At 35.0% G+C, this 18,764-nt stretch overlaps 1 protein-coding gene across 5 annotated transcripts in view; it reads left to right on the top strand.

The window, feature by feature from the left end:
- Window positions 1-18,764, top strand: part of HERC4 (HECT and RLD domain containing E3 ubiquitin protein ligase 4) — a 122,244-nt gene that overhangs the window by 78,299 nt on the left and 25,181 nt on the right. For 3 of the 5 annotated variants that reach the window (XM_032311818.1, XM_032311822.1, XM_032311820.1), the window contains 5 exons: window positions 5,973-6,092; window positions 13,541-13,564; window positions 15,970-16,068; window positions 17,596-17,763; window positions 17,993-18,136. In XM_032311818.1, the coding sequence (XP_032167709.1) occupies window positions 5,973-6,092; window positions 13,541-13,564; window positions 15,970-16,068; window positions 17,596-17,763; window positions 17,993-18,136 (555 nt within the window). Of the gene's footprint in view, window positions 1-5,972; window positions 6,093-13,540; window positions 13,565-15,969; window positions 16,069-17,595; window positions 17,764-17,992; window positions 18,137-18,764 lie in introns of those variants that run through there. The other 2 variants (XM_032311819.1, XR_004278462.1) reach the window with 2 other exon arrangements.

The following is an 18,764-nucleotide window of genomic DNA, read 5'->3' as shown; positions in this document are numbered from 1 at the left end:
TATTTTTTTTAATTTATACTGTTGATTTTATATGTAAATATATGCAGGTCTTTTAGATAAGTCTTCTTGTTTAACTTCCCTGTTTTTCTTAAGACCAGTATTAACTGATTTTCTCTTTAGTTAAATCATTGTGACTGAATTATGTACCAGCCATAATTTCCCCCAGTGTAAATTTGATATTTGTCTGTTTTGAGCCAAAACTGGTTTCTGAATTGTTTTTTATTCTAGCATAGCACTTCTTTTCAAAAACATCTATCTGCAGGATATGCAAACTGCAAACATTGGTTGCTATTAGTGAAGGAAACTACAGTTTACCTTTTAAAATCTAAAATATTTAAGATAAAAATATATATTGGTCAGTGAGATGTGAGTCATTTTGTATAGGACTCACTAAATTTTAGGGTCCAAAGTGATTAAAAGTTGGTGTGTATTTTTATAAACAAAAATATTGGAGAGGGAAAAGGCAGAGTTTTTTGTGTAAATATTGTGTATGTTTTATTTTTTAGTAGAAAGAGCTTCGCTAAAGATGCCAGGATGAGGGCCTGCAGATTTTACCTGTAGAGATAGTAGTGTTTTACGCCTTGCAAGCCATATGGTTTCTCTTGAAATTACTCAACTCTCAAAAAAAAAAAAAAAAAACAAACAAACAAACAAAAAAATACCCAGTTCTCAGCTCTGCTGCAGATAGTATGTAAATGGAGGGACATGGCTCCTTTCCAGTAAAACTTTATTTCAAAAACAGCCTGAGGGCAGGATTTGGCTCACAGGCAATACATAGTTTGCTGACCCCTGCTCTAGGATGAGGGTTTTGATCGCCATATATAAACTAAGTATCTTTATTTTGTTTGAAAAAGCCAGAAATAGCAGTTTTACTCTGGTCAGTTTTTCCCAAATGTGTATCCAAACCACAGATATAAATTTAATCAAACAGTGAAAAAAAGACTCAGAGTGCTTTTGTCACCAAATAGAGGGATTGAAAGTATCAACTTTGAAAATGACAGCAGCATTATTTTCTTTTAAAGATTTGTTTATTTATCTGAGAGAGTGCACATGCATGTGCTTGCACATGTCAGGGGCATGGGGAGCAAGAAAAAGAGAATCTCAGGCTGACTCCCCACTGAATATGGAGCCCAGTGCAGGACTTGATGCCATGACCCTAAGATTATGACCTAAGCTGAAGTCAAGAGTTAGATGTGAATGCAGTATTATTAGCATATGCTTCTTAAACTGGGTTATTTGTTCTCTTAAGAGGAGGCCACAGGATCAAGCATTGGTTATATTTGGTGACTATTTATTTATTTAAAAAAATTTTTAGTTTATTTATTGGGGTGCCTGGGTGGTTTAGTTGGTTAAGTGGCTGCCTTTGTCTGGTCATGATCCCAGGGTCCTGGGATTGAGCCCCATATTGGGCTTCCTACTCAGCGGGCGCCTGCTTCTCCCTCTGCCTGATACTGTCCCTGCTTGTGCTCTCCCCCCTGCCCCTTGTCAAATAAATAAATAAAATCTTAAGAAGAAAATAATAAAATAAAGTTTATTTATTTATTTTTCAAAATTTTATTTTTTTATTTGACGGACAGAGATCACAAGTAGGCAGAGAGGCAGGCAGAGAGAGAGAGAGGAGGAAGCGGGGCAGAGAGCCCGATGTGGGGCTCGATCCCAGGACCCTGGGATCATGACCTGAGCTGAAGGCAGAGGCTTTAAACCACTGAGCCACCCAGGCACCCGAAATTTATTTATTTTTAAGTAATCTCTACAGCTGATGTGGGGCTCAGACTCATGACCTCAAGATCAAGAGTCATATGCTCTTCTGACTGAACCAGTCAGGCACCCCTTGATTACAATTTGAAACATTAATACAAAGTATGTTTTTGTATATATTCTAAATATATGTTGCACACATTTATGCAAGTAGTCATATATTCATATGTATTCATATATATATATGAACATATATTGAGGAATAAAATTGTCATATAGCAAGTTAAGAAGGTGTTTTTTTGTTTGTTTTTAAGGTTTTATTAAAGAGAGAGAGTGTGCATGTGTGCACAGGGAGGGGCAAAGGAAGAGAATTTGAAGCAGACTCCCCACTAACCATGGAGCATCACATGGGCTCCCATCTCACAACCTTGAGATCATGACCTGAGTTGAAATCAATGGTCAGTGCTTAACTGACTGAGCCACCTAGGTGCCCTCAAAATGCATGTGTATTAAAAAAATAAAGAGTACAGGGAAGTTGGTTAAGTGTATTCCTTTAGCTGAGGTCATGATTCCAGGGTTCTGGGATCAAGTCCCACATTGGGCTTCTTGTTCAGTGGGAAGCCTGTTTTTCCTACTGCCTGCTACTCCCCTGCTTGTGCACATGCACGTGCACTTTCTCTCTTTCTCTCTCTCTGACAAATAAAAAAGTAAAATCTTAAAAAAAAAAAAAAAAGTGCATGTGTGTAACAGAGGTCTTTGTTAGATTTCTGGCTCTTAGCTGTGTGACCTTGGTTAAGATTCTTGAACTCTAAGCCTTAGTATATTCATCTATGTGATAATAATAGTGTCTGTGTCATAGGGTTGTTTTAAAGATTAAATGAGATGGGGCGCCTGGGTGGCTCAGTGGGTTGGGCTGCTGCCTTCAGCTCGGGTCATGATCTCAGGGTCCTGGGATCGAGCCCTGCATCGGGCTCTCTGCTCAGCGGGGAGCCTGCTTCCCTCTCTCTCTCTGCCTGCCTCTCCATCTACTTGTGATTTCTCTCTGTCAAATAAATAGAATCTTAAAAAAAAAAAAGATTAAATGAGATAATGTACATGTTTCTTTTGATGTCTTATTTTCTTCTCCTAAATGTGCCATCTTTCCTAGTCATCTGTATTTGGCCCTTTTTATTTTGCTTTCTGCCTCTCTCTCATCTCTTGCCACAGTATTGTCTCCTTTAAGGAAAATGTTCTCAGTTAAGTGTTTTAGGCAAACCTTTCTCTTGCCATCATTTTAAAATGAAAAATGACTTAATACCAAATTTCTTGTCCTTCCCAGCTATCCTCTCCTACCAAAACTGTCTTCTTTTCCTGACTTATATGTGTTTGTGTTGCCAGTTTGTGTTTTCAGTTCCTCATGCTTGAATTTTGAAGTTGGTTTTGACTCTTTTCGATATCAGTTAGCTACCACAGCCTCTGCATTCTTTCTTACTATCTAGAAATCTTGAATTTTTAATATCTTGATTTATTTCCCTCCACCAGCCTCTGTACTTACTTGTGACTATATTTCACACCATTAACAGAAAATTTTAATAAAATACCATTCTGAGTCTATCATTTATTGACTCTAAAACCTAATTTCCCTATGAAATTTTTCCTTTTAGCTTGTGCTCTTCTCTTTGCCTAAAATTTTCTTCCTCAGCCTTTGTTTTGAAATCCTTTTCATTCACTTTATTCTTCAATAAAGAATATCCTGAATATCTTTGAATATCTTTATATACAAAGAAACATTGAAAGACAAATGAAATAGGTACATACCCTCCATTCTAGATTCAGTAATTATTAACATGCTGTCACATTTGCTTTTCCATATGTGTATGTATATACTTTTTTCTTGTTGTTTGAAAGTAAATCTGATGCTACCTCAGCATTCCTCTTCTTGGGCATTTTCCTATATAATAGCAATACTATTATTTTTCTTATGGAAATTAACTGTAATTCTATAATATCATCTACCTGACTATCCAGGCATATTCAGATTTATTCTGTTGTGCCAAAAAATTTTTTGTATTGCTGCTTTTTAAAAAACTAGAGTTGAGTCAAATTTCTTTTTTAAAAAGCAGCAATACAAAAAAATGATGGCAAGAGAAACAAAGGTCGATGCTTATAATTAATATCTTAGTTACTGACTTTTCATTTAATTCCATTGTGGTCAGAGAATATACTTCGTTATACCTTGGATTCTTTTAAATGTATTTATTAAGACTTGTTTTGTGGCCCAGGATATCTTATTTTACTATTTTAGTGAACATTCTATGTACAGTTGTTGGGTGGAAAATTCTATTATGGTGAATTCAAGATGGTTGAAATTGTTCAGATCTTTGGTGCTTAGTGGTTTTTTTTTTTCTATCAGTTACGAAGAGAGGGGTGTTAAAATTAGCAACAAATTCTGTCAGTTCTCCCTTCATGTATTTTCAGAGCACTGATAATTTGGAATTGTTATATGACTTCTTGATAAATCAGTCCTTTTATCATTATGCCTATCAAATGTGCATTTTTTTCTCCAGAAATGTTTGTCTTAAAGTCTGCTTTAAGAGTAGCCTCCCAGGGGCGCCTGGGTGGCTCAGTGGGTTAAGCCTCTGCCTTCGGCTTAGGTCATGATCCCAGGGTGCTGGGATCGAGCCCCGCATCGGGCTCTCTGCTCAGCAGGGAGCCTGCTTCCTCCTCTCTCTCTGCCTGCCTTTCTGCCTACTTGTGATCTCTGTCTTGTCAAATAAATAAATAAAATCTTAAAAAAAAAAAAAAAGAGTAGCCTCCCAGTTGCTGCTTTCTGCTGGGTTGTATTCTCTCCCCCCCCCCCCCACCAAGTCTCAACCTTGTGCCCTCAGAGTTTGAGAGGTTAGCCAAAGCTGAGCGCCTGGGTGGCTCAGTCAGTTAAGCTACTGCCTTTGGCTGAAGTCATGATCTCAGGGTCTTGGGATCAAGTCCCAAGTGGAGTTGAGCTCCCTTTCCCTCTACCCCTCCTCCTGCTGGCACTTACTTGCTCACTTGCTGGGTCTCTCTCTCTCTCTCAAATAAATAAAAATGCATTTAAAAAAAAAAAAAAGCGAAAGATGTGAGGGGTACTTTGCATGCTAGTTTTATGGCTTCACCCTCTGGATTCCTTTCTGGGATTCTTCTTCCTCATTGGCTGCCTCACTTTGTGACATTTGCCTCTTCTGTCTGGTAAAACTGCTGCTTTGTGCTTGAGGTCTTACCCCCTTACCCCTTACTCTGATTTGGAAGTACTCCCTTGGGCCAAAATGTTTATCACCCATGCTTCTTTCAAAGATTGTGTCCTTTCCTGTTCCTGCTTACTTTTGGTTGATCTCCAGTGTTTTCAGATTTTGGGGGTTATATATATTATCCAGAGTTTATAATTGTTGTTGTCAGGAGGTTAGTCTGACATTAAGAGCTCTGCTGTATCCAGCACCAGAACCCCTGTATGTCTCTTAATTTACAACAACCCCCACTACTTTATCGCATTCCCTTAACTGTTTGGAGATTCCTCGCCAGTCTTCTTATGAAAGTCCTACAGAGTATTTTATTATTTCTTTATTGTGATGTTTAATTTGTTCTTCTATCTCTTGTATTACCTATGAACTGGAATTTAGATTGAGACTTGATTAGATTCAGGTTAAACGTTTTTCTGCTTCATATATGATGCCTGTATTTCTATTTTGCATTATCACCAGGAACATTATATTTGTCTCGGTATCAGTGGTGATTGATTTGATCACTTGGTTAAGATAGTGCTCTTCACTGCAAGGATTTTTTTTTCCCCTTTGTAATTAGTAATTTCTAGGGTGGTAATTTGCCCTCTCTTCATTTTTTTTGTGCCCTACCCAAATATCACCTCTTAGTTTTATTAAGATGTCAGTACAGAGTAACACTTAATAAGCATTAGCTATTCTTATTATTACTTAATTCCTATTCCCCAAGCAGAAGTTCTTAGAGATTCTTGTTTTTATATACCATGTATACTTTAATGGTACATATCTCATGTGGTGGTTACAGAAGTATCTTTCTTTTTTTAGTATATTTTGAGGTACTGAATGCATATATTCCATCTTAGACCTCTTTATGTTTCACATAGCACTTAACTAACATTTTGCATATAGTAGATACTCAGTAAAAATTTTTTATAGAAAGACAAAATTAGCTAAGAAATCTCAAGACTTTTTCTGTTTAAACATTTTTTAATCTCTTTATTAGGTACTGGTTAAACTTAATTTTAATTATACTTTTTTTTGTAGGTAAATGAGAAATCGGGACAGATTATACAGTATGATAAATTTTACATACATGAAGTACAAGAATTAATAGACATAAGGAATGATTATATCAACTGGGTCCAACAGCAGGCCTATGGAATGGTATGTTTCCTGTTGCATCTTGTGATTTCATCTTTATGTATCATTTATTCTCAGAAAAGAAACAATTGCTTGTTTTTGAAACATCAGAGTTTTTTCAGAGCTTTTATTCAAAGCTTATTTTTGAAATAAAAACACATTGGGAAGGAATAGCTTCTTACTCTGCAGTATTTATAAGTAGACATTCTGCTCTTATACCAAAGCCCAGCCAAACGGAAAAAAAACACAAATGTGACACTGATTCTTAACTTCCACTTATTTTTCTTGAGGTTGCCTCTCAATTCTCTCATGTTGAGAATATTGGAGTCCCTGATACTGGAACTCTAGGAATGTATTACTGTTGTGAAGTTAGTGCCTCAGAATTATCAGAAGAGAGTTGTAAGACCATTGGTTCCAGTTTCCCCACTTTCATTAAGTTTTTAATTTTTGGAGTTTTGACCTAAATCCCCATGTGTACATACTCCTCCCCATGTGGCTGAGTCTCTAATAACTAGATACTTAATGTCCCATTAAAATAATAGCAGTCTTATAAAGCTTCATTTAGACACACAGAACTTTAATATAGAAATGGGTAGGCAGTTAGATCTAAAACAGATTTGATGCTAACCATTATAGTATACTTGAGGCCAACTTTTCCCCCCATGAAGTAGGTAATTTAAGCAATGTGTCTGTAGCAGTTTTAGAAGGCTGAGTAGCCTTTCATTGCTTGCTGGGCACCAGCTGCAAGCTCCTTGTGGATAGGCACTCTATGATTTCACTCACCAGTACTTCTAATGGTATCTGGAGTAAGTGTAGTAGGCACCAAACACATATAGTAGTTTTAGAATCTCAGTGTGATTAGTGCATGCTCATTTTGGAATACTCTAATCTGCAGAAATCAGGTCACTCCTAGAACATCTTTTGCTTCCCTAGGTATATGCATCTTGATTAGAGGAGAGACTTGTTGATCCCCCTCACCCCAAGAATCATTGAGTTTAGGTCAAATTTGTAGCCTTTCGATAGATTTAGGTCTACTCATTTGCTCATTCAACAAATACTGAGAATATTGAGAACCTCCAGTGACAGGCATCAATTTAGGTATTGGAAATACATGAGAAACCAGACGGATAAGGGCCATGTTCTTATGTAGTTCATAATCTGGTGGGAAAGATGGACAGTAGTCCAGTAAAGTAAATATATTAGCTAATAATTTGTAGTCTATCGAGAACTAAAATAAAAGAATTAAAGAAAGACTGTGGTTGATTTCTTGCAATTGAGTAATCAGTCTGTCTGATGAAGTCCTGTCTGATGAAATATGAGCTATAATCTAAGTGACAAGGAGCAACCACATAAGATCAAACCAAAGAGGATTTCAAGAAAAAATGAATATCCAGTAAAAGATCTTAGGTGAGAACAAGCTTGACATGTTTGAAGGATAGGAAGAGGCCAGTATGTCTAAAATATGGAAGTTGGAAGAGTTCTGGGAAAGGATCAGAGAAATGGACAGGCACTAAATCATGGAGGGTTTAGTAAATTAGGATCAAGAACTTGGATTTTATCTGAAGTATTATGGTAAGCCATGGCGTGGGGTGGGGTGTGGTGCATATAAGCCCAGACAAAGCAATGTAGGATCAAAGACCCTAGGTCTTTGAGCAGTGTTTTTGAAACTGGAGTGATATATGGACCCCTTTTAAAGTAAAACAATTTCTAAGAAGTCCAGCATTCACTTACATTGTTATGATCATCTTATTTAAATATATACAAACACTGTACTGGTACTAAACTCCGGCTGCTTAGATTTTAAAAGAACTCTGAAACCATAACAAATTTATATAAGTAATACTACAGATTTAAAAAATCAAGTTAATATTAGTGTGGAGGATAATTGTTTTGATGATCTGGAGTCTCACCTCACAGCCTAAATATGATGAGAAAGTAGTGTATAACATAAGAGCACCTGGATTCAAATCCCAGCTTACAGAGAGTAAAAGCTTAGCATTTACTCTCTGTATGTCCTTGGAGAAATGATTAATTCTTTTTCTGTAAATTAGGGATAACAGTACCTACCTTTTATAGTTACTGAGAAGATTAATTGGTATGATCCATATAAAGTGCTTAGGGCATATAAAGTGCTTAGTGCACTTTATATGGATCATACCAATGATTGGCACATAGTTAAGTCTTGGTAAAATAATGGCTGTTGCTGGCTGCCTATACACAGGCTTTGTTTGGCAGTCATTTCTATTTTGAGGTGTCTAATGTTATCTTGCTGTCTTTCTTTATTTGAACTACAGCAAAACATTTGCTTTTAGAATGAGATGTCATATTCATTTGGCCCTCACTTACAAAGCACATCATTTCTTTTTTTTTTTTTTTTAAGATTTTATTTATTTATTTGACAGACAGAGATCACAAGTAGGCAGAGAGGCAGGCAGAGAGAGGGGAGGAAGCAGGCTTTCCACTGAGCAGAGAGCCCGATGCAGGGCTCGATCCCAGGACCCTGGGATCATGACCTGAGCCGAAGGCAGAGGCTTTAACCCACTGAGCCACCCAGGCACCCCAGCTATCATTTCTGTATGAAGTCCTAGACACAGAGATCCTTCCTGTTTGGCATCAGTGGGATTACATTGCAACTCTTGGAGTTCATTGTAATACTGGGATTATAAATGGATTATCCTAATTTTAGAGTTTTTAAATCAATTTTTAAAAATACTGGTATTAAAAACAGCAAAATTACAAATTCTCCCAGAGCACTCATAGACCCCTAAAATTTTATTCTTCAGGGATCTGCAAGCCTAGTTTGAGAAACATTGTCTTAGAGAGTCATATGATCCTATATCACTATGAATTAGATACTTTTGCCATCTGAATTTATATCTAATATGTAGGTCATAAACTACTTGTATTCTGAGCAAGTAGGAGAAATGCCAGTCTAATAGCATTTTTTAGTTTGTAGTAATCTTGGTGTTATGTGGAAAAGCTGTGGTTTGAATGTTTACTTTTAAGTTTGGCAGGCCTGTATCCAAGCTTCTTTTGGTATATAGCTGTGGTGATACCAAACTGAATTTCCTTAGGAGCTATTTCAGGGGGAGGCAGTAGAAGAGTACCTTCCAATTTCCGGGCTTTTCTTCTTTGCTTCTCATTCTCTCCAGATTATATGTTTGCTATACTTGATGATTGCCCTCTGGTAGTCTACTCTTTCAACAATATGCTTTTCTTTTCTCTTCATTTGTAGACAGAATGAGTGAAAGCTTGTTCTTTATTTAATTTGCATAGTGGGTTTAATATCACATCTTAGAAATCAAAATGAAGAACCTGTGATTTGGGTTCTTCTAATCTACCTCTGGAAATAGAAAGTTGTCATTTACTTTGAAGAAGGTCTTTGTGCAACTCTTACATAGTTCATAAGTTTATGAACTTATAGTTCATAAGTTTATATTATAATATAAATATAAACTTATAAGTTTATATTTATATTATACATTGGATTTCACAAACTTCTTTCAGAGTTCATAGCACTTTCACATTTCACATTTACACATAACTCTAAGGACTTTTTTTCCTGGGTCTTTTTAATAAAATTCATGCTTATATTATTAGTCTTAATGCTAGGCTGAACTATCACATTAACACTCTAAGTTAAAAATTTTAAAGAATCTATCCTAAAAATAGTCACATGCTATTTTGTGATGATATGTATGTGTATATACATAAGTATACATATACATGTGTATATACACATACATACACACATATATGTATATGTACATACATGTATACCACTATTAAATAAGAGTTATAGTCTTGAAATCCATTGCTTCACTGTGGGAGCTTAAAATATTCTTTGATAAAATGTAATTACTATGAATTACAAGGAATATATGTCCTTAAGTATTATTTATTTACCCTGTTTTAAATACTGCAAGGAAATTATTTTACCTGTATTATATTTGTCTTCATACAATAATCTTTTGAGATATTTTTTTCCTCCATTTCTTTTCTTTCCCAGTCAAGGATTTTAAGAATCTAGCAGATATACACTTCCTTGATCCCTAAGCATTAAAAACTAATTCTGTAAAGTTCTTTGCTTTTCTTATAGAGTCCTTTTATACTGCTGATACTTCTGACTTTACTTCATCCCCTTTCATTTTCCCATCCTTTTTTACCTTTCTTTTTACTTGTTTTTATAAAGTTTTTGCTTGATCCTGTGTAAGTTTCTCTCTTTTTTGTTTTTCACAATTCTGATTTTGGTGTATGAATCTTTTGAATTCCTTTTGCTTTTCTCTCTTTTTTTTTTTACCCCCTCTATAGTTGATTTCTTGGCAAAGTAAAATGGCACATGGGGGGCGCCTGTGTGACTCAGTGGGTTAAAGCCTCTCCCTTCGGCTCAGGTCGTGATTCCGGGGTCCTGGGATCCAGCCCCGCGTCGGGGTCTCTGCTCCTTGGGGAGCCTGCTTCCTCCTCTCTCTCTCTGCCTGCCTCTCCGCCTACTTGTGATCTTTGTCTGTCAAATAAATAAATAAAATCTTTAAAAAAACATGGGCTCTCTTTCTCTTCTGCTGTTTGATTTTTCTCCACTTTCTAGGTACTGTTCTTAGTTGTGTATTTCCTTACCCTCTTTTAACTTTGCTTAAGTTGAAAATACTTTAGTAGTTGCTCCTAAACTCTGCTCTTTTTTCTTCTCTTTCTTAAACTTCTAGTTACTGTACATAAATATCATCAATATTTATTAGAAAAAATTGACTGGTTTAGAATGAAGTATATAGAAAGGTATATGCTGGGTCTGCTAGTTTGAATTACTATATGTTTCATGTTACGCATTTTTAAAAATACATACTCATTTATTTCAAGAACCATATAGCTACGTAAGGCATGTCAGATATAAGTAGATACTAATGGAAATACTTGGTGAAGTTTTTAGTCTTTGATGCTACATTACATATAAAGTCACAAGTCTTATTTATTTGATATTAGCTGTGCTGTATCTGTAAATCATCACTGTATTTGTTCTATGGTGTTAAAGTTGTACTTTACCGATGTTCAGTGCTGAGTTAGCAGGGTGACATGTTCACCAGCAAACTAGAAAGACTGATATGACAGTTGGGGAGAACCAGCTTGGAAAAGATACATCAGTACTTTCTGGATTTTAGTTTTTTTCTCATTTAATAAAAAGAAAAGTACATTTGTGCTCCCTTGCAACTGTAATACTTCCTACAAAAGGTCATCCTTGCTTTTTAAAGCTCCCTTGTTATTTTTAATGGCATTAATATTTTGCTGACTAAATGCTTCAATTAACTCCTTATGCACAGGATTACCAAATTATGTTTACATATTTCCACTTCATTCGTGTTTTAGAAGTTACCCTATTTCTATCTAGTTACCAAGACCTTTCATTTTTACTGGAATTAACTTCATTAACTTCAGTATTCCCTCTTTATGCCCTCTTAGAGTAATCCTGTGTTACATCATTATATCAAGATGACACCAGCAATGGTATAATGTTTTGCCATTAGTAATTTCTCAAAACTAGTATGTGCCAAGGAGCTCCATCTTCTTGTCTATAACGGGAACCATCATTAAACATTGGTATTAAAACCATCCTTAGTGAAGTCTGTTTCAGACCATGAGAACCTGACTTTTGAACATTGCTTCAAGCCTTTCTCCAGCTTCTAGGACATTGAGTAACTAAAATTAGGCAAGCCTTGACCCATTTTTAGGACTCCCGTCTAAAAACAGCCAACAACTAGTGCTTGACGATGTAGATTTGGAGCCAATAGTAGGTCACACACTGAATGATATGTCGTATTTTTAGCAATAGACTTTTAATTGACCTCACATGTTTTATGATAGCCTGTCTCCAACCCCCACTTGACTTTGTTTTCCTTTTAAAATTCTCTTTGAAATACTGCTTTTGACTGAATCAAGTTTGCAACTAATGTAACAACTACTTTGCAACTCCTATTTCCCAGAAGAGTTCATACATTGCTCTTTGAAGCATTTACCTTTTTTTCTTTTTGCATTTACCTTTTTAAAAATGTTTGAGCTTTTGTATAAAATCCTTAACCCTTAAATTAAAATTTCTAATAATGATCTTAATCTGTCTTACCCTTTGATGCTGCTTTCCTAGACAGTCATTCTACTTGATATCTAAAAGCCTCTCTTTTCTCCAGTTTTCCATATGTCTCATTATTTCCTATATCCTTTTCAGCTTACAGTCCAACTTGGGTTCTGCTTTAGTGTGGTTTAGTAACACCATAAATTCTAATAATCTTACTGACTTCTCCAGTGCATAATGATAGGCATAGCACCTTTATCTGTTTACATGTAGCAATAAAAAAAAGTGCATATATATTGTTTTATTATTTACTTAAGAAAAAAATTAATCTCCCATGATATAAACTGTCTTGGTATCTCAAACAGACTATAGGTAGTCAGAAAATACTGAAAGGTTTTTCTTTGCTTGTGTACACTTTCATAGTAATAATAGCACTGTTATAATGTCCTGCAAATAAACTATAATAGAATGTCAGATGTTCAAGTTGGTCTCAAAGTAAACTGAGTGTAATCTAAAGGCTTTCTCTGCAGTACAGCTTCTAAGTATGTTCTTGTTAATGCTGCCACTAGGGGCACTTATCTAGTGATACCTTGGTACTCTGAATCTTTTGGAAGAAAATATTAATCAGTAATTACCTTTCTCAGAACAGGATTTGTATGGAGTCATGTTTTGCTTATGCTCATACTGCTTTTGTTTTATTTAGCACAATATAGTGAGAGAATACTAAGTCTTTGCTCATATCTTAAAGTCTCCAAAGGTACCCCCGAGGCATGTGAGCATTTAGCAAACTGCAAAGCTAGAAGGAATAGTCCACACAAGACTGCCCTCACTACTGGCACCAATTGCAATTTGATGGGGGGAGGGTCCCAAAACCCATCCGTAGGTTCGATAATTGGCTGCAAGTTCTCACAGAGCTCACTGACAAATTTAAACCAAAGTTTACAGTTTATTATAGGGGAAGCACACAAACTAAAATGAATTAGTTGAAATAAGTTATGGCTTAATTTTCTTCACTTTGTTTACATGTAACATTTTAATCTACTAAGGACTTTTCAAACATTTTGTCAAAATTAATCAAGTCCTGAGGTCTCCATTTTCCAGGTGGAGTAACTGAGACATAAAATTACATCTTTAAGACCAAGTTTAGGTTTATTTTCCCTGTTCTACCTAAATTCTACAAATGGGTTTATGACCACAAGATATATGAAACAAAGTTCTTACTTTTATAGATAGTAGATACATAAGGTGCACGTGCAAAGGGTAAGTTTTGTTGTAGGTGTATTTTATTCTACTTCTTTAATTTAGTATTCTGCTGTAGCAAAAATATATGAAATGCTACTTTGAATAGAAATAGTTAAATTTGGACACTAACATTGCTCTTTCCTCATTACTGTTATATTCTGCACTGCTGTCTTAGGATGTCAACCATGGATTAACTGAGGTAAGTTTGGTGTAATGTAGTCTCATGTTCAGAGTAGGAAATACTATGTTTTGTCTTAAGTGATAGGAGAACGAAAGGTTCCTGTTTTGTGTGGCTTTTATTTTTTAGTAAGTATATAGGAATTGTCCTTATTAAACATTTCAGAGGAATTTCCTGAAGAAAAGTAAAACCTCTGTTTTAGTTAACATTACATCTCTATATGATGCATTTCAACAGTATTTGTGTAAAAATAGTTTCTACCCTCCTAAAGTCTTCCAGTATAAAATTAATATGTGTCCTTTGTAATAAGAAAAGCAGACTTTTAAATTCTGTCTGACAAATGCTTACCCAGTAAGGTAGAAAATATTTTATATTACAGAACTAAAATGATTTTCAGTTTTTAAACTATAATTGATACTCAAAATGATTATAAAGTTAAATAAACCCATTATGGTCTTCTTCCTCACTTTGTATAACATACCATCTTAATATATAAAGTTCTAGCACTTTAGTTTACATTATCAATAAACCTTAACCACCTTTTTTTTTAACACTTTTATATTTCTATACTTTTTTTATACTTCTTTTATATACTTTTGTACTTTTATACTTCTGTTTTTATGTTTCTTTTATACTTTCATATGTCTGTTGGGGGGGGGGGTTGTTTTGTTTTTTTCCCAGCACTTGAACCAGTGAAACGTTTAGAATTAACTTTATATCATAGGCCTCATATTGTTTGCTTCCTCATCTTCACACAGAAGTAGCACATAAGATTATGAAATCATAGACTTGGAACCAGAAGGGATCTTAGAAATCATCTCAGTAGTTTTTGAGTTTCAGAGTAGTAAAATCACTTTCTGCCATCAGTAGGAAGTGACACAATACAGGATCAAGGTGAAAATGTCATGTGACAACCAGTGAAGAATGATGATTTAATGTTAATATAACTCAGCCTGCTGTCTTATATGTTGACAACAAAAAGCTGATAGTCTCATCATATTCTATACTGATTGGGGCCTATTGGATTATTTTGTTTGTTTTTGTTAAGAGAGACTTAGATAAAATACATTTTTTTTAATAGATTTTTATATATTTATTTATTTGACAGAGAGAGATCACAAGTAGGCAGAGAGGCAGGCAGAGAGAGAGAGAGAGGAGGAAGCAGGCTCCCTGCTGAGCAGAGAGCCTGATGCGGGACTCGATCCCAGGGCCCTGAGATCATGACCTGAGCTGAAGGCAGCGGCTTAACCCACTGAGCCACCCAGGCGCCCCGATAAAATACATTTTTAAAAAGGCATTTAGGAGAAGGGCTGGAAACCGTATTATTTTCAGAATAGGTTTGAAGACTAAAATACAAAAGGAAGTAATGCATAGTAATGTATAGAAATGTGAATTCAGAATAAAGAGAACTTCCTAAACACTTAAGAAGTGGGTTGTATCATGGTATGTTGTCTTCACAGAAACCTTACAGCAAGGGACTTTGTTTCAGGGCTGACACAAAATCATAGTCTTGTTGGGTACATGGTAGGAATACATCCTTCTCCAATTGTAAGAATCTGTGACTGGAAATTCATAGCTCTTTGTATTTTTCTGCATTGTTAAAATACTTAGCAGTCAGTCAATCACTGTATTACTTGCTAGGATGAATAATTGTAAAGTGATTAATGTGTGATAATGGCAATAATAGGTCAGTTTTCTCAACGTTAAAGGTTGAGAGAAAATAATACTTGTGCTTTGTAGGTTGAATGAATGAAAGATTCTTGAACTTGTTGGCACACTAATGAAATACAGTAAATATCTGTTAAATGGACAATCAGATTGCTTATTACTGGCCTCAGTTGCTAGAGTAGACCTAAAAAAGAAGAACTGGGTTAACATAGGAGCCCCTAATTTTATTTTATTTTTATTTTTAAGAGGGTGGAGGAGAGAGCGAGAGGAAAAGGAGGAGAGAGCGAATCTTAAGCAGGCTCCATACCAGCATGGAGGCTGATAGGGGGCTGCATCTCAAAATCCTGAGGTCATGACCTGAGCTGAAATCAAGAGTCAGACATCTAACCAACTAACCCACCTAGATGCCCTAGAAGTCCCCAGTTTTAGAATACGTTTGTAACCTAACTCACTGAATCTCGGAGTTAATATATGCTAAACAGGAGATACTTGTAATTTACAATTGTATGGACTTTTAAGTATACAGTACCCTCCTAAAATCAGGGTTATTGGTTGGGAATTGGGGTTATTCCAGTGCCTCATCTGATTATCAGTAAACTTTCCATATTTGGAAGTAAGAAGTATGTTTTATTTATAATTCCTGAGCAGCAATTAAGTGAATAAACCAAGAATGTGATCAGCTTTAAAAGAAATGACAGTACCTACAAAAAAATATATCACAAATCAGTTTTACTAATATGTTAATTTTTTATTTCCAGTTGGCAGATATCCCTGTTACAATCTGCACATATCCATTTGTATTTGATGCCCAAGCAAAAACTACTCTGTTACAAACAGATGCAGTGTTACAGATGCAGGTAAAATATAGTTTAATACTGTATTTTGATTAAGAATGGTTTTTGAATTGTTTCTGTAAGATTTTTAAAAGTAAATATTTCAAGTTTGCCTACAGTCAGTAATCCTTGGGAACATTCTGTCTGGCTTTTTGCAAAGTACCTTTGGTACCTTCTAAAGAGGACTGTTGCATGTGATATGAATATTCTTATGAGAGCTACTTCTTTATATTTAAATGAAAATAGAATAGTTTAGCCTTTAATCATTTTATATCTAAAAAGTATAAGTCTTTTTTGTTATAGAAATATGCAACCTTTGTAAACAGTTTTACTATTTTACTTGATAAACATTGACTTGTTTCAAATCTTGTTTCATTATATATTCCATATTTATATACTTGGTAAAAAAGATGGGAGTAACTAGAGGTGAGATGATGTAAAATAAGAGACATTTGATCACTTGTTAGGGGAGAATACAAAGTTTCCTTGAAGAAGTTTTTAGTAATAAATAAGGCATTTTCCTAAGATTGTTCATCTCCGGCTCCTCCTTCCCCTTTCTCCTTGCATGTGCTCTGTTTTATGTTGAACATTTTTTCATTTATAATGAGAATTTTTATAACCGATGTATATATGACTTTGAGAGCTACAGTAGATTTGCTTTATCTTTTGAGCCTGTAAATTAAAAAGTGTTTGAGTTCTGTTTTCTGGTATAGAGTATCAGACTGTAGAAGCTAAGGACTAAGAGAAGATTGGGAAGAAACCTTGAGCACTTAATATTCTAAAAATGCTTTGAAAAATTATTCCCCTGCCCAATTTTGATAATTATTTTCATTCCTTAAAATAAATGCATTTAGTATTTTAAATGCCTCCAGATATTTAAATCGTAAATACTGGGGGAATTTTAGAGATGTGCTTGTCCATTTTCATCAACACAAGAAATAAATATTTTTGTAGGGTTTATACTAACAGCTGGCAAAGCAGTTTTTTGATGGTTATTGTTAAAACAATAATTGCCTCGTGCTTTTAATATATAGTATATTCCATGTTAGAACAAGAACACAGGAAAAAACATAGGGAAAAAAACAAAGGTTTTAGATGGTGAAGGCCAGATGCTTGGTTTGTGAGCACATGTGGCGGTCACTCGTCTAGATGAATCTCTGTAATACTACTTAGCCAAGCTATTCCTTAAAATCATTGGAGGTTGTTTTAATGCTGTTTTATTTTTCTTCTCACTCTTCATCCCAGTTATTTTTTGAGAAATAGCAGTGTTCAGATTTACCATACTGTATTTCCGTGTTTGCTTAATGGTATCATTAGTTATACTACAGTACAAACACATTCAAAAGGACACTTTATGCTGAGAATACAGTTTTATTAAGCTCTTATGCTCTACTAAGTAATTGTGTTAGGTGGTCTGTGAATTCAGTAGTATAGCTACTATTGTAGGAATTATACATACAGGATTATGATCAATAGGTAGAAGTTAGCTTACCCAGTCACATTAGTTTCTTTGTAGCATCGCTATTAAAATTTTAATCTTTTGTTTTCTAGATGGCTATTGACCAGGCCCACAGACAGAATGTCTCCTCTCTTTTTCTCCCAGTGATTGAATCTGTGAATCCCTGCTTAATTCTGGTCGTGCGTAGAGAAAATATTGTAGGAGATGCAATGGAAGTCCTTAGGAAAACAAAGAATATAGACTACAAAAAGCCACTCAAGGTAATTTGACGTTTTCTACTACATATATATTACAATATATGCTCAGCAGTTAATAGTTTTAAAAAATTAAGTTTTATAAGTATCTTTGAAACTTAATAAAACTTCTAAATTTTTTAAAACTGTTAATTGCTGAGCATTTATTGTTAATAAATTACATGTTATGGTCTCTCAGCTCTTCAGAATATACTTCCATTTCTTTACATTCAGTGTTTACATTATGCTGTTTCAGGTTATATTTGTTGGAGAAGATGCTGTTGATGCAGGAGGAGTACGCAAAGAATTTTTCTTGCTCATCATGAGGGAATTGTTGGATCCTAAGTATGGCATGTTTAGATATTACGAAGATTCCAGGCTCATTTGGTTTTCTGATAAGGTGAGGTCTAACTGTCTAAATTATTTCTGTGTATATTCCTGTGTATGTATACCTACATGTGTCAAGTTGACTCAGTAAATAAAAATTACTAGATTCCTAACATTCAGAGATTTGCTTTATTACAGTTTGAAATATTACAAACTTTTGGACTCAGAGTCATCAGAACACCTTAATACTTCTGATACATTTCAGATTAGCAAAATAAGTTAAAGGAGTAGTCAGCCTGAGAGTGACGGTGACCTTTCCTTCTGCTGATTGAGATTTGAGGATTAAATAATAATTACCAGATAAACTTTTCTTCTGGGAAAAATTAATTTATTATTAGCAGTCATTGATTTCTCTTCCTTATCATTTAGGGCAGAGGTAACTACTCAGCAAATTATAGTCCATAAGATAAGTTCTTCTCCATATATGTTCTTGTAGAGAAAGTCATTTCCACTCATCTGCCTGTTTCATGGCTGCTTTCTAGCTACAACTGGAAGAGGCAGAGTTGAATAGTTAAGACAAAGACCCTATGATCAACAAAGCCTAGAATATTTACCCTCTATTCCCTTATAGAGCAAATTTGCTACCCTTGGGAGATGGTTCAGTTATAGAATGAGTTGAAAGAAATTATTTACTATTGGTT

This window comes from Mustela erminea, chromosome 14 (assembly GCF_009829155.1).
Source record: "Mustela erminea isolate mMusErm1 chromosome 14, mMusErm1.Pri, whole genome shotgun sequence".
NCBI lineage: Eukaryota > Metazoa > Chordata > Mammalia > Carnivora > Mustelidae > Mustela > Mustela erminea.
Note: the sequence above shows the minus strand (reverse complement) of the source record. Positions and strands in the feature narration are given on the sequence as shown.